The following is a 14,519-nucleotide window of genomic DNA, read 5'->3' as shown; positions in this document are numbered from 1 at the left end:
TACAAATCTTATTTCAGGTCTTACAAGAAACCGGTCCTAGCATTTTAGAGGGATTCTGGAACGTAGTGTTTTTGTTAGTTTATGTAAGTTCTTGTATATGTGCACTGGGCTTTGGCCAAGTTGTCTTTTTGGGAATTGTAATAGCAGATTATGTTTTTAGTACACATGGATGTATGTGAAGAAACAGTTAGAAACTCTGGTAAATTTTTATTAGAAGATGTATGTTTATGTTTTTCTGCTATGTATGATCATGCAAATCAGTATGGAACAACTGTTTTCCCTTATTTGGGCGGGTTGTATGGTATCAGAGATCTACATGTTATGTATGTTTAGTGGCACTTCGGGCCCACCTAGAGGGTTGGGGTGTTACAGTAATAGCTCTAGTAGAGCTCTCAATAACAATGGCAATTGCAACAAATCGTAAAAAGTCTTACTTGGAAGTTAATCTTACCGATAAGAATTGGAGACCAACAAAATATTGTCTCACCAAAAGACAATATCCAAAGAAGAATACCACGATCAAAGTCAATCAAGTTGAAGCCAATTAGAGTCCGTTTAGTCGTTCGATCAAGCATCCAAGTGAGTTTTTTCTTTCTCACGTCTTCTTTTTCTTTAAAGTGCTGTCAACCCTCTTTTTCTTCTTTTCTTTTAATTTCCACCACACCGACTTACACATACAACCCTAATTTCCTTTTGTTTATATATTTAATTTTTTATTTATAAAATTGGCACTCCTATAAATGTCATGCAAAAGGATGCCCAACAGAAAAGATCTTTTTTTTTTTTTTTTTTTTGTTTATAACATAAAGAAAATTGTGATTTTAAAAAGGAAGAGAGTTGTGAGGTGTAAGACTAAATAAATAATAAATTATTAAAAAGGAAAGGTAGTAATAATTAGGGTTGTTCATAGTTCAAGTATCCAAACTAAATCTTTGTTTACTGAATCAAATTGATCCCATTGGTTTAGAGATTCGATAAATCGAAACTGAATTGGATGTTTTGGTTAACCGACGGTTTGGTTCGATATCTAATCCGAGCCAAATGACTACCTTAAAAGTTATTCAAAATCTATTCATCTCCTGATTTTGCTGCTAGATGTAGATAGATTTTATTCATGGAAATTCTTAGAATATTGTGTATCTCTATGTTCCTCTTATTTGTAGTTGCAATTTCAACTAAGTTCACATAATTACACAAATCTACATTTTTCCAAACATATGTGATGAGAGTGTTGATTTCAACGAGTTCTTTCACTAACAACAAATAATATTCATCTTTCAAGGTTACTTGCAGATCTAGTAAAACACTAGATTCGAAAAGGTGATGTCAAATGGCAATGGATGTGCACAAATCTAGTAAGGCAGCGACAAACAATGAACATAGGCAGATTCGATAGGGCAGTGACAAGCAATGAATATGCATAGATTCGGCAAGGAGGAAAGGCGACAAGGCTTAGAGCAAAAGAGGTTGGCGTTGTCGGCATCACTGCTCGATGTAGGCATTGCCTCACGATGTAGGTGTCTCGATGCAGGCATCGATGTCGCTTGATGTGGTTGGAGGGAGTGAAGAGAGTGGAGACAGTGAGGCATAGGGTATGCCCTAGTGTCATGAGCCAACTATTTTCACACCTTTGTGAAGGGTCGTACGACGTTAGTTAAAACACTCTTGCTTAACTAGCCAGCCTATCGTTTACCAACATTCATCCACGAAGCAATCTCATTAGCATTCATTCATATAGCAGCGGAAACAGTAATCAATTCATGAAAGTCGTGACAAGCAAGCAGTAAACATTGAAGCAAATGTAATTCATTAATAACACTTCCGTTGACATTGTGTGCTTAGCAAAGGAGGCAAGTAGGCTAAAGATGTTGACAAAAGCTAATAAGTTTTCAAATGACTGATGAACACTTACCCTCCCCTAAAGAAGTTTTTATATAATTATCATCCTGACACTTGGAAACATCAAAGTGACCGAGGAGTCATACTGTCATATTTGACATACAAATAAACTACTATTAGAAAATAACCTTACACTAGTATTTACATGATGGAAACCCATCTCAAATATACGAGACAAGCGGTCACAAGCAAGCATAATGTACTGAATAAGTTTAGCTCGTGACGTCTAACTTCGTATAGTTAAATACTTATGTAAAAATATATTATAGTTAAATGGTTATATAATAACATTATATATATATATATATATATATATATATAGTACTGGTTCAGTTCATGTAATCATCGATTCAGGTAACCATCAATTCGAGACCAACACAAATCAAAATTGAACTGATATCCAAGATGTTAAAAATATTTGATTTGAAATCGAATCAAACGAATAAGTTTAATAAAACTTTGGTTCAATTGGGTTTAAATTTTTGGATTGGATCAATTTTCTCATATTTTTGAATAGTTAAGGAATTTGGGAGATGTATGCCATAAAATTTAAGTTTTTGCCAACAAAAAACATATATTATACTCATTAGGGAATAAAAATAAAGAATAAAAAGAATTGCAGAAAATGAAGGTGGGCGAGGGGATTTGTATTGTAGGGTAGGTATAGGATAGGACAGCTTTGTAGAATAGGATAGGAAAGAAAACCACTTTAGAACACGCAGAGTCACACACACACACACACACACACAGAGACTCTCACACTCTCTCTCTCTCTCTCTCTCTCTCTCTCTCTCTATATCACGCATATTCACAGATGGGAGGTGAATCGTATCGTGCTGTTCAATGGTACAAACCTGCTTTTTGGTGAACCTGATGCCCCTTGATGTGTGAGTGGGTGGTGCTGTTTTCTCAACTCTCAATCTCTCTCTCTCTCTCTCTCTCTCTCTCTCTCTCTCTCATCTTTTTTTTTTTTTAATTAATCAGCTTAAATCGGATATTTTTCTTTTGGGAATTTTATTTGTTTCCTCCCCATTTTCCGCCGGAGCTAGCTATCCCGTTCAAGCTTCAAAATAAGAAGGTTTGTATCATACAACATCAGGCTTGCTTCTTCCTCTCTTCTCCATCTGCTCTCCGATTGTGTTCTTTTATTTTTATTTTTGGGTTTTCTCTCTTTCCTGTTGCTACAAAATCTTTCACGAATTCTAGGTTTTTGTAGCTCAGTCCTCTTTACTTTTTTTATTTTATTATTTTCAAAATTTCGCTTGGGTTTTGGATTTTGGCGTGGGGGATCCGTACGCTTCTTTGGTTTTATTTTCGATCAGAGTCCCGCAAGATTTTGCAGCGGAGGACATAGATTTAGTTTGGCCTCAATCTCTTCTCCTCTCCCGATCTCCTCGTCCACGCTCTTCAACATAAATTTTACCACTGATCATTCCGCTGTATGCTGAATTTGTTTAATTTTTTTTTTTGTGCTGGAAGGCATGATACCCCCCCAAGTTTGAACATATGCTCATCAAGTTCCGCGTGATTTTATGATGCATTCTCAATGATTTTTGAGTTAGCTAGCTTTAATATTTTGACGATCATGAGCTCACTGGTTTTCCCCCTCTTGATTACTTTAAGGGGAAGAAAAAGAGTGAAGAGAATCTAGTCGTGGGTTTATACTGGATTTTGTTGTGGTCGTGTCCTACTGTTTACTTGGTCGACCCATATATATGTATATATATAAAGAAAAAGAAGGAAAGAGAGAGAAATGGGCTTCTTTGTTTCTGGCAACCATATTAATTAACTCTCTGCCTCTCTCTTCCCAGTTCGGATCGATCGACTTTGTCGCTAGACTCTGATCTATTTTGTCGTCCCCCCCCACCCTAGCATAGGCCACTCATCGATCTTGATGTGAGATTTCATGTTCACCTGGAAGATTTCATCGTCTCTATATATTGGATCCCCTCGCTTGAAATCTACGGCATCGGTCGTATTATTTGTGGAGCACTTCAATTATTGGAGCATGTATGTTGTGTTCGTTACTAGACGGGGGGTTTTGGGAGTTGGGTTGCTTCTCAATTTTAAGTGTGCCGACGGTGGGTTTCTCCACATAAAATAACGCTCTGCAGAGTTTGATCTTCGATCATCAATCCCTGGAGCTAGGTTTGTTTAATTGCGGGGGGTTGGGTTTTATTCTTCGAAGTTCTTTGCTCGATCCACTGGTCTTCCTCCCGTATACTAGCTAGCTAGCTACCTAGCTTGGATATTGCTGCTTCAAATTTACTCATTTCTGACCACATAAAATAACGTTCTTTCTGGGAGGTTCTAGAATCCACTGGCCTTTCTGGGTCATTAATTTCCAGGAGTCTCTGTGCTCTCAAGTTTATGTTTTTATATATCTTCCTCTTCTGTTGCAGGCCGGCGCGCTAGCTGAGCTGATGGATGAAGGGAACTGAAGATCCCTTATAGGGGTGTTTGATTTTGCCTGCGGCATCGTACGTGTTGTTCGATCCTGCTGTCGCGGGGTAGGGAGGGGGTTGTGGTAATTTGTGCTCAAGAAAGATAATAAGAGAGAGATTGACAGAGATTACTATTTCAATTTTGTTATATATGCTGAAGGCTAAGTTTGAACATAATAAAAGTAGACCTCCAGCTTGTGACTGTTGCAGTAGAGACAGCACAAGAAGAGAGAAGCTGCTGCAGGTGCTTTACTTCAGATGTTATCCATTGAAAACCCTCCACCAGATCTCTCATATCCTTGCGAAAGAGCACAGGTGAAGAGTAGTGGTGGTGATGAGAGGGTTTCTTCTGATCATAAACTTGCCGCCTTGCAGCAAGAGGTAGATCTGTTCAAGTTATCCGGTGGCGTTGATGCCTGCGGCACCCCGCTTCCTAAATTCTCCATAAGGTACTTCAAATCCTCACCCACCTCCTCTTCCCCCTCAATCCGTTCTTAACAATTATTTGGGCCTTTAATTTACTTGATGGGTCAGATCCATCGAGACGACTCTTCTTATCTGGGATCTTTACCTTACTTGTTTGCCTGATGATGATGATTATGATGAACTTGCTTGCATCTCTAGTTGCGCCAGGCAGGCACACACGAACGCACCCACCCACTCACTAGGCTTCTCTGTGTCCCTTCAATTCGTTGCATTTATATGTCCAAGCATGCATCTAAATCACAAATCTTATTTTGTGCGAACGTGATTTCGTCACAATGTGTTTTATGTTGTACTGATACATCTTCATCATCTCATATCAGAGCAACACACCCGGTCTCTCCCCCTCTCTGTTGTGTTTGTCAGAGATTTATTAGTTCATTTTGTGAGTGAATTTGTGTGTGTAAAAGCTGTTATTTTGTTCCTTTATTTGCCATGTTGCCTTCCTCCTATGTATGGCAGTTTTCTTGGATGAACGTAGCTCAGATTTTATGCTCCATATGCTCCGTTTCAGTAACTAAAATATAATACAGGCGGTTTCCATTTATGTTATTGTTCCAGCTGGTGTTCTTTGGGTTTAGTCTCCAAAGAGAGCTGTGCCCAGTTAGAGCTATTGACTATAAGTAGTAATGCTGTGAGATAAGATAATAGGTGTAATGTAATTGATCATCCCAAGTTATATACTAAAAATATGATGGTAACAATCTGGCCTTTTGCTGTTGTTGCTGCTGCAGGGATTATGTATGTAGTTCCCGGAGCAAGGATATCAAGACTAATTGGCCCTTTTCTCAGAGAAACCTGCAACTTTGCTTGAAGCATGGCGTCAAAGATCTGTTGCCACCTTTTCAGCCTCTTGACTCAGTAAGGAACCAAGTCTTCAATAAAAGATGTGCCCTCCCGACTAGCTTTTTACTTGAGAAGGAAAAGGAAATTAATGTCAACAGTTTGGCGGATGGTCATAGGAAGCCTTCGGGGCTGAGCACCCATCCTGGGGTGTCCACCAGCACTACAAATGATGATGCTTCTCTATGGAACCCCAAGCTAGACTTCACTTCTTGCAGATCTGGCAGAGACAAAGATCTTACCACCACAGCCACCATTAATCAATCTCAATCTGAAGCAGTAGTAGAGTCTGTACCCACAAAGGGGTTATCATCTAGCCCAATAGCAGAAGCGGCCACTTCATTGGAAGCCTCTGTTGTTGAACGTGCAGCTGCTGGTCCTCCTCCTGCATCCCAAAAGACTGCAAGTGTGAACCAACACTCGGGCAAGAAGTGCAGATTGATAGTGAAGTTTGGTAATCCCTCTGATCCCAACCCAACAGAGGATATCATATCGAATTGTACTGCCTTATCTGAGCCAATGACTTCAAAAATTTGCCCTGTTTGCAAGACATTCTCGTCGTCTTCTAACACCACATTGAATGCTCACATAGATCAGTGCCTCTCTGTCGAATCAACTTCCAAGTGGGCGGCAGACTCTAGACTAACTAAACATAGAATAAAGCCGAGGAAGACGAGATTGATGGTTGATATCTGTGCAACAGCTCCTTGTTGCACACTAGAAGAGCTTGATAGACGAAATGGGTCAAGCTGGGCTGTGGATTTGAAGAAGCCTACTCAGGATCCTGGGGTGTGTCATGAGGGGCAAAGGCCAAGAGTGTCACCCATTTATCCTGAGGACAATGGCGACGAAGGCGCAGTATACATTGATGCCACTGGCACAAAACTTCGAATTTTGTCAAAATTCAATGATGTGCCATCAGGGTTGCAAGTTGGAAAGAATCCTAGACCAGGGAAAGCTTTGAGAAAGGGTAAAGGAAGCAAATTTCTTTCAGTCAACAAGAGAAGGTATGACTTGCCAAAACATCACAAGTACCTGAAACTAGCTCCTCACAGCAAAAAATTTGGCTCTTCCAAGGCCTTTAAATTTGAGGTAAAACACTTATCTTTCTGTTTTTGGTTGCCATTCTTTTTTGCTGAAATTGTTATACTAGCTCTTCTTTTAACTGGTTATAATCATTTTATAAACTGAAGAAATTTTTCTACCTGCTCGTCTGCCATATTTGGACACACTGCAGATATAAACATACCACTAGCTTTCTGTTTTTTGGTGCCATTTTCTTTTTGCAGAAATTTCTTATAATTGCTTTTCTTTTATCTTAGATTGAAGAAAATTTTCTACCTGCTAGTCTGCCTTCGGGCACACTGCAGATGTAAACATCTATATCAGTAATTGATTTGTACTTTTGTGTCTTGACATCCTACTCAGTAAATGCAACAATGGTGGTTTTTTAATTTTTTTAAAAATTAAAAAATAATGATTTGGTTTCTTCTAATCCTCTATCACTGACATTTATGCACCTTGAATTGCAAGATTTGCATTCCCCTTTCATGCAAATTTATTCATACGAGAATTCTGCCACATGGTTATTAAATTGTTGGTAAACAGATTTGTACTGGTCAGGAGGGGAATTCTGAAGCGAAAGAAACTCGACAAAAGAAGCAACATCTCTCGCAACTTTTCAAAGCTCAAGAGCAGTTAAAAAACAGTGATTCCGGAACTCTAAGACAAGGGGTATGCTCTAAACGAAGTGGCCTCTCAAAGAAGTTCAACAATAAAGATATACATCAGTTATCAGGATATAAGTTACACATGACAAGGGACTTGTTGGATGATAGTGATCATCATTGTCATAGTGATTCTCACAGAAAGAGAAGTTGTCTTCGGAAATCTCCAAACTCCTCTCAGAATCCAATTTCTTCTCCTGAAAACAGTGGGAGGGTGGAGAATTCAAAATATGAGGCACGAGTCAATGGCAGGGAGTGTTCACCTACTAGCCAGAGAGGAGGAATTCCCTTGTTTGGAGCCCGAGTGAGGTCTTTGGAAGCACTGAAGGAAAATATTTACCAGTCTAGCAAAGACAGCAGTGACAGCACATCCATGCATGGTAGCTGTATGCTTAATCTTCCGAAATTTCCAAAAGATAATGTTTCTAAATTGAATGATAAAACAGTTAAGATTGCTGGTCAAGTTAGAAACTCTGGTAGTTCCTCCCATGTTTGCACCAAACCATATTGGTGTTGCCATGAATTCTCATCAGAGTCCATGAGATTATCTGGTTTGAGGGAGGACACTATTTCAGTTGGCAAATCATCTGTGCCTGTGCACAAATCTAACACAAGTGAAAAATATTCAACCCATAAGAAGCCCCGGGTGCATTTTACAACAGAAATAGATGGAGAGTTGGAGGCAGAACCTTCTAAAGGGGATCAACAATATGATTTGATGTGCAATAATGATGAAAATGAATCTCATGAGGAAGTCACTGAGACTTTATCTCTTGCTGGATGCAGTGTAGTGTATACGAGACCAGATATAGGATCACCAATTATTTCTCGATGGGAGGAAGCCATGGTGATGAGGAGTTCCCCATTAGCATCCCAGTTTTATGATCATGACATGAGAGAAAAGATAGTCTCTTCTGCTATGACCAGTGATGGTTCTGCTGGAAAAGTTGATAGTCCAGAATCTTCTTCAAAAGAGGCTCAATTCTTTGGGAAAGAAGCTAGCATTGACCCTCCCTCTTCGATAGCTGTTGGGGGAAACATGATGAGTTTGAGCAAATCCTTAGATCCTGAATATCCCAAGCTGGTCTGTCCTTTTGATACTGAACTCATTTCACTGCAATCTATGGAGAAAAAGTGTAAAGAGCCTTTATGCACTGCTGAAGCACCAAGGGGTCTAGCTGAGCCAAGTTTGGGTCATGGGTGTAACTTGTTTTGTGCAGGTGAAGTTGGCGATGGTATTGTTGGGCAAAACACTCATATGAGGGCAGAATTGGATCCTCAAGCTATGCAAGGGAACTTCTCCGAGGTTGAGCCTATACCAATTCCTGGACCACCAGGATCATATTTGCCGAGTCCTCGAGATATGAGCTCGGAAGATTTTCAAGGGAACTCATCATTGACCACAAGCCGTGTTCATTCGTCTCAAGATAAGCATGAACTGGTTGATGTAGATTCATCTGATTCTCCTATTTCTGCAACATCAACCCTTTCTAATTCCACTTTAGCAAGATCCAGTATTAATTTTTCAGAGCAGTTACTTTCTGCAGGGCCGCCGGCAATTCAAGATAGGATTAGTTCAGGGTTCCTGGACGTTGGCATTGAGCCTACTGTAGTTAATGAATCTTTCTTTCCACAAACAGTTAGCCAGGGAATGAAAAGAACCTTTTCAGATGGAGAGAATTTGAAAGACAATGTAATAATTCCTGAAAAGGGACCACTTGGTTTCACTGACGATGGTCATCCATGCTGTTGTACACGGAAGGAGAAAATCTCTCAAAGCATCGCTTTGAATTATCAAGATTCACAACTACTAAGGCGACGAGCAATGGCTATGGGAAAACAAGTGGGGTGGAATCCAAATGCAAGGACAAATAATCCCATTGCTGGGCTTGAAATGGTTTCTCAGAGCAGTTGCACGAGTTCTGGATCAGAGAAGGTTCCTGTCACGAGATCACCTGCAGGACCTGCTACCACGAAAATTTCTTCTGATGCGGCAGTAAGGTTCTCTAGTCATGGTGATTGTGACTCGGCTAGCCCATCTGCTTCTAGTCCCATACTCAGGTTGATGGGGAAGAATTTAATGGTGGCCAACAAAGATGATGATGCATCCACACGACCCAGGCAGGCTGAACCAGTTGTCTCAAATAACAGTCCAAGTCTACAGTTCCCGACAATCTCTGGAGTCTCTTCTGGCAGTAATCAAACCCTGGACTACCATTCCTTTCATTGCATAGTGAGTCAGCTGGGTAGTGTTATCTTTGGCCAAGATCCACAAAACCCAAGGGGAGACACGGTTGATGCAAAGTTGTCAAAAGACTTGAGAAGCCAGCTAAATTCTAAGACGTTAGACACACCAACAAGAGCAGCAGCAGGCATTTTTCTGAACAAGATTAATACCGAGGCGAGTTACTCAGCATCTTTCGAGCGCCACAGATTCAAAGGTGAATGCAATTTGTTGACTCAACATGATCGACCCAAGAATGGATGGGATGCAGCTGCAGCATGTGATATAGAGAAAGTTATAGCTAGTCCAGTAGACTCAAAATTCAGGAAAACAAATTCTACTGTGGTTTCTAATAAAGAGATTATCGTCATTGATGATGTTCCTGAGAGTGAAGCTGGTTTGATGGCTGATGATGCAAAGCACACCAAAAGCTTGAGGGGAAGCCAGCCAACTTTAGGTGGCATTTCATCATCTGCTATCCCTGGTTATAAATCAAGGCATGTCGTCTTGGACTCTTTGCCCCGTTGTGATCATCAGTACTCCCAGGACCCTTCCACCCTGAGTGAGCACAGTACGGCTGGGAGGGGAAGGACTAGTACCCGTCCTCTTAGCTGGGGTTATACTTCAGAAGCGTCTGGTGCGCAGCAGCAGCGGAAGCCTTTTGTGGTTCCTTCAGCAGCACGTCGTCCTCCAAGATCTGCATTGTATTATTCTCCTAGTCAACAGGCTTATCTTGGGTAGCCATTTTTCAAATGGTGTTGTGCACGTGTTACCAGGTTTTACATCAATTGATCTGCATGCTAACTTGTGTTAAAACATCAAGACGGGAACTTTTGGGATTTTATACTATGGAGTTATTTTTTTTTTTTTGGGGAAAAAGTTGAAATTAAAATAATGCATGGCAGTTTGATCAGGACATGCTAAGTAAGAATTTAGATGATGATGATGATGATTTCTTGGCTCCATGGAGTACTTTGTCTAGTTAATTAGATTGATGATGATGATGATGAATTGTTATTTATGTATTTATTTTTGATGGTTAATTATGCATACCGACCACAATGAGGATCCAAAAATTTTAAGCAGGTGTTGCACGGTGGATGAGTAAATGGATGCAATAATAAAATTTAAGCTTCCCCTGCAGCAGGGAGCGTGGAAAAATGTATGAGAAATATGTGAAGAAGGTATAATAATAGGAAATATGGCGGGGAAGTGAAGAAGCCTTGGCTTAAGATGAATGATGGGTGGAAATTCGCAAGCGCAACTTTTATTTTTTATTTTTTCCAGACTTGAGCCGGTTATTTTCTTCTTGGATTTTGTCCAAATAAATCCACACAAATTAAAACTGAAGATCATATTAATTAATTTGTAAACTCAACCTCTGATGCATTTTTGATTATCACGATAAATAACAAAATCAATAATGCTCAATTTTAGGTGGGCGAGCGGCATGGTTTCTGCATTTACATGTATAATTTAATTAGGAAGAGGAGCTGGTGACCTGGCGGGGGTGAGTGAGCGGTTTTAATTTGGGTTTGGGTTGTAAGTTAAGAATATAATTTTTAAGTAAGTAATTAACTGGATGTTAAGAATATATGCAATTACACGCAGATGCCTAATTTCATTAATTAGCTTTCTACGTAGTGCATTTTTGTTGGGTTTCACACAAATCATCATCATTACTCGAGCTTGATGCTGTGAACTGAACAAACACCAAATAGCATCGGAGGCTTGACTTATAAAAAAGGAAAAAACGAAGTAGCTAGCTGCTAGAATTAAGGAATGCACGTGCACGCGTAAGTAAACCGTAAATATATATAACATGCAGTAGTAGCGTATGGCACGGATTCCCGCTCCATATCTTTTCGATGATCATAATCCCTCTTCTCCATTGCTGTCGAACTTTGAGAGGCCGTACGTGTACTAACGTTGTCATATGAATGAATTAAGTAATTGAACTACCAGTGTTCTAATTAATTAATTAATTACGGATTATATGAGGTTGGTAGGTAGGTTAATTAGTAGTGGTAAAAAGGAGAATCCATAGAGATGGGAATTAATGGAATTATCCAAAGAGAAAGGCATGCATTGCATGCATGCAGATGCAGGCAAGCTAGGCAACCCCATTCCCCTGCCGGCCCCCTGGCCGGGCTTGCCATAAGTACGTACGTGTACCTGCCTTGCTCCGCATACATGCACGTACGCCAACATTAGATGTATATATATATATGCGCGTGTGTAGGTGTGTGTTAGGAAAAATAGTACAAAAAAAAAAAAAAAGACACTTAAATCCAAATCAAATACAAACATGATTCATAATTAAGTTAAGACACGGATATCTCGTTTTTTTTAAGGAAATTTAAACCCTCTACGATATTTTTATTTAGTCCACAAACCGGTACAGTAGAACTTCATTTTGACTTGTCTCTCCTAGGATACAACAATCCGATTTGAATCATATGACTCTCTCTAATTTTACACAAATAGAAGTATCTAAAACTCCACAAAGAACACATTTCTTAAGTTGTGAAACTCTCTATTTTTGGATGATAGAATAATATGATAAGAGTTATGTGTAAAGACTGTGTTTAGAGCCAATGCTTTAAGGGTATTTATAGACGCATAAGATCTAAAAAAGAAGTACACTTAATATTTAGAATTTAAGAAACACAAAAAAACCATAAATTCAATAATAGATGTCTAACTCTAAATGTATATGCTCTAACTCTAAATGTATATGCTCTTTCCAAAAATTTAATTGAATAAAAATCTAACTCTAATATATTTGCTATTTTCCAATGACTTAAATAAATAAAAATCTAACTCCAAGATGCATGCCTTTTCAAAGATGATTAATCTACTTTGATAATATAATATTAAAATAAACAAACAATCCCCCACCCTCCATTTTAATATTATGTATGCAACATGTATGTAGAGAGTTTAACAAACAAAGAAAGATAATTATGCATAATTAAGGTGTGCCTTGTATTGAGCCTTCACTTAGCAAATAATAATCTTTACTTTAGAATCAGCGGTCTCAGACAATTGAATCATGATTGCTTAAAGGAAATAAAATATTACTTCTCACACGTAATGATCCAAATGATGACACGAGCTTTAACAGTTAGCACATTTTGACCTTTTGCTAATCCTAATTTCATGACCATATTTGAGAATAAACCCAATTCTTATAGAGAGCACCCACACTCTGATGCTCACATAGGTAAAATCTATCAAGGTTGCTCTTGTAACTCTAACACCCTACTTATAAAAGACACACATTATCATTAGGAGTCTTTAAAACTCAACCTCCTCCGTTACAAGATAAATTCACTTGTACCATTAGGATGAGTTTAAGATAATATTACATTTCTTAAGACCACCATATGATTCATTCTTCCTACTGAATCCAATTATAGGACCTTTAGTCCTTAGGTTGGGTATCCTCACATGTGGTTTATAATTTTATGGGCTTTAACCCTATCCCCCTTGATGTATTCCAAACCCTTGCTAAGACCTTAGTTAATGGATCTGCAAGATTCTCAGTAGGTCTTATATAATTCGCCTTAATGATCTCATTACTTAAATATGATCTTGTAGTACTGTATTTCCTTCTTATGAGTCTAGATTTACCACAATAATAATGGTTATTCACTTTACCAATTGCACCAATGCTATCATAATTAATTAGAATAGGTGGTATTGACTTTTTCCAAAATGGAATTTCACATAACATATATCTCAACCAACTTGCTTCTTCTTTAACTAATGGTAAAGCAATTAACTCAACTTCCATAGTTGAGTTAACGGTTATTGTTTGTTTTTTAAATTTCAACAAATAACACCACCACCTAAAGTAAAAATATAGCCAATGGTAGAGAGAGAATCACCTGGCAAAGTGTTCCACTAATCAGCATTAGAAAAACCTTCAAGTACTACTGCATACTTAGTAAAAAAAAAAAAACATAACTTTTGGTACTAGAAAAATATGTCATTATACACTCAAGAGCATTCCAATGTACTTTACTTGACTTACTAAAATCTACTAAGTACTCCTTGTAAAGACCCGAAAATTTAAAAGAATTAAAATAATTTGAAAAAAATAATAATAAATAAAATAACAGATAAATAAATAAAAGGAATGATGTGGGAAAAAGAAGAAAAAAAATTAAAATTAAAAATGAAATGAAATGAAATTAAGATAAATTAAATAATTAAATAATTAGTTATTAAATTAAATATTTTTACATTGGATTTAAAAAAAAATTAAAATTAATTAATTAAATAAAATAATATATATAAGTAAGTTATTATAATATATATATAAAGTTAAGAAAAGTTAAAAGAAGAAGAAGAAAGAAGAAGAAAGAACAGAGAAGGATGTCAGGCACAAACCACCCCCCTAAGTTGTTTCTTGCGTGCTTAGGCACTCCGTCTCCATCTCTCTCATTCTCTTAATTACTCGACAAGTTTGCGACGGATCGGAAAACGGAAGGTGCCATTAGAATCCTGATTTCGTTGCCGACATTTCTATTAGAACAGATTTTTCATGAGAATGGCTTAGATACTGTTCTTGGGAAAAGGTAATTTTTTCCCATTTTCTCAATTTTGCTATTAATATGTGGTTAAATCGACGAACGGACACCACCATAGGGTCCTAGTCGTTGTTATCATCATTTTGACGTAGGTAATTTCTCAATTGGGGTTTTCTAAGCCCTACTTCAAAGCAAGAGTGGGATTTGGGAATTTGGCTAAATTTAAGGGTATTATTATTTATTTAGGAATTATGGCTCTAGGAAGTATTAAATTAATATTTTATTCAGAAATAATTTATTGGAATTAGGAATTTAATTTCAGGATCCGGGTGAGTGCCGTAGGTATTTTTCGGAGTCCTTG

General features: G+C 38.1%; 1 protein-coding gene across 5 annotated transcripts; it reads left to right on the top strand.

Moving 5' to 3' along the window:
- The first annotated feature begins 2,592 nt into the window (after nucleotides 1-2,592).
- LOC131168417 (uncharacterized) lies at nucleotides 2,593-10,585 on the top strand. Of its 5 annotated transcripts, none has more exons than XM_058127849.1 (4): nucleotides 2,593-2,786; nucleotides 4,302-4,792; nucleotides 5,561-6,761; nucleotides 7,293-10,585. In XM_058127849.1, exons 2-4 carry the CDS (start codon nucleotides 4,602-4,604, stop codon nucleotides 10,359-10,361), a joined length of 4,461 nt encoding a protein of 1,486 aa, XP_057983832.1. In that variant the 5' UTR covers nucleotides 2,593-2,786; nucleotides 4,302-4,601; the 3' UTR covers nucleotides 10,362-10,585. The 5 variants fall into 5 exon arrangements, with proteins under 5 accessions (XP_057983832.1, XP_057983801.1, XP_057983827.1 ...); XM_058127818.1 differs by having other exon boundaries at nucleotides 7,278-10,585; XM_058127844.1 differs by having other exon boundaries at nucleotides 2,631-2,977.
- The last annotated feature ends 3,934 nt before the right edge of the window (nucleotides 10,586-14,519 follow it).

Source organism: Malania oleifera, chromosome 1, assembly GCF_029873635.1.
Source record: "Malania oleifera isolate guangnan ecotype guangnan chromosome 1, ASM2987363v1, whole genome shotgun sequence".
NCBI lineage: Eukaryota > Viridiplantae > Streptophyta > Magnoliopsida > Santalales > Ximeniaceae > Malania > Malania oleifera.
Note: the sequence above shows the minus strand (reverse complement) of the source record. Positions and strands in the feature narration are given on the sequence as shown.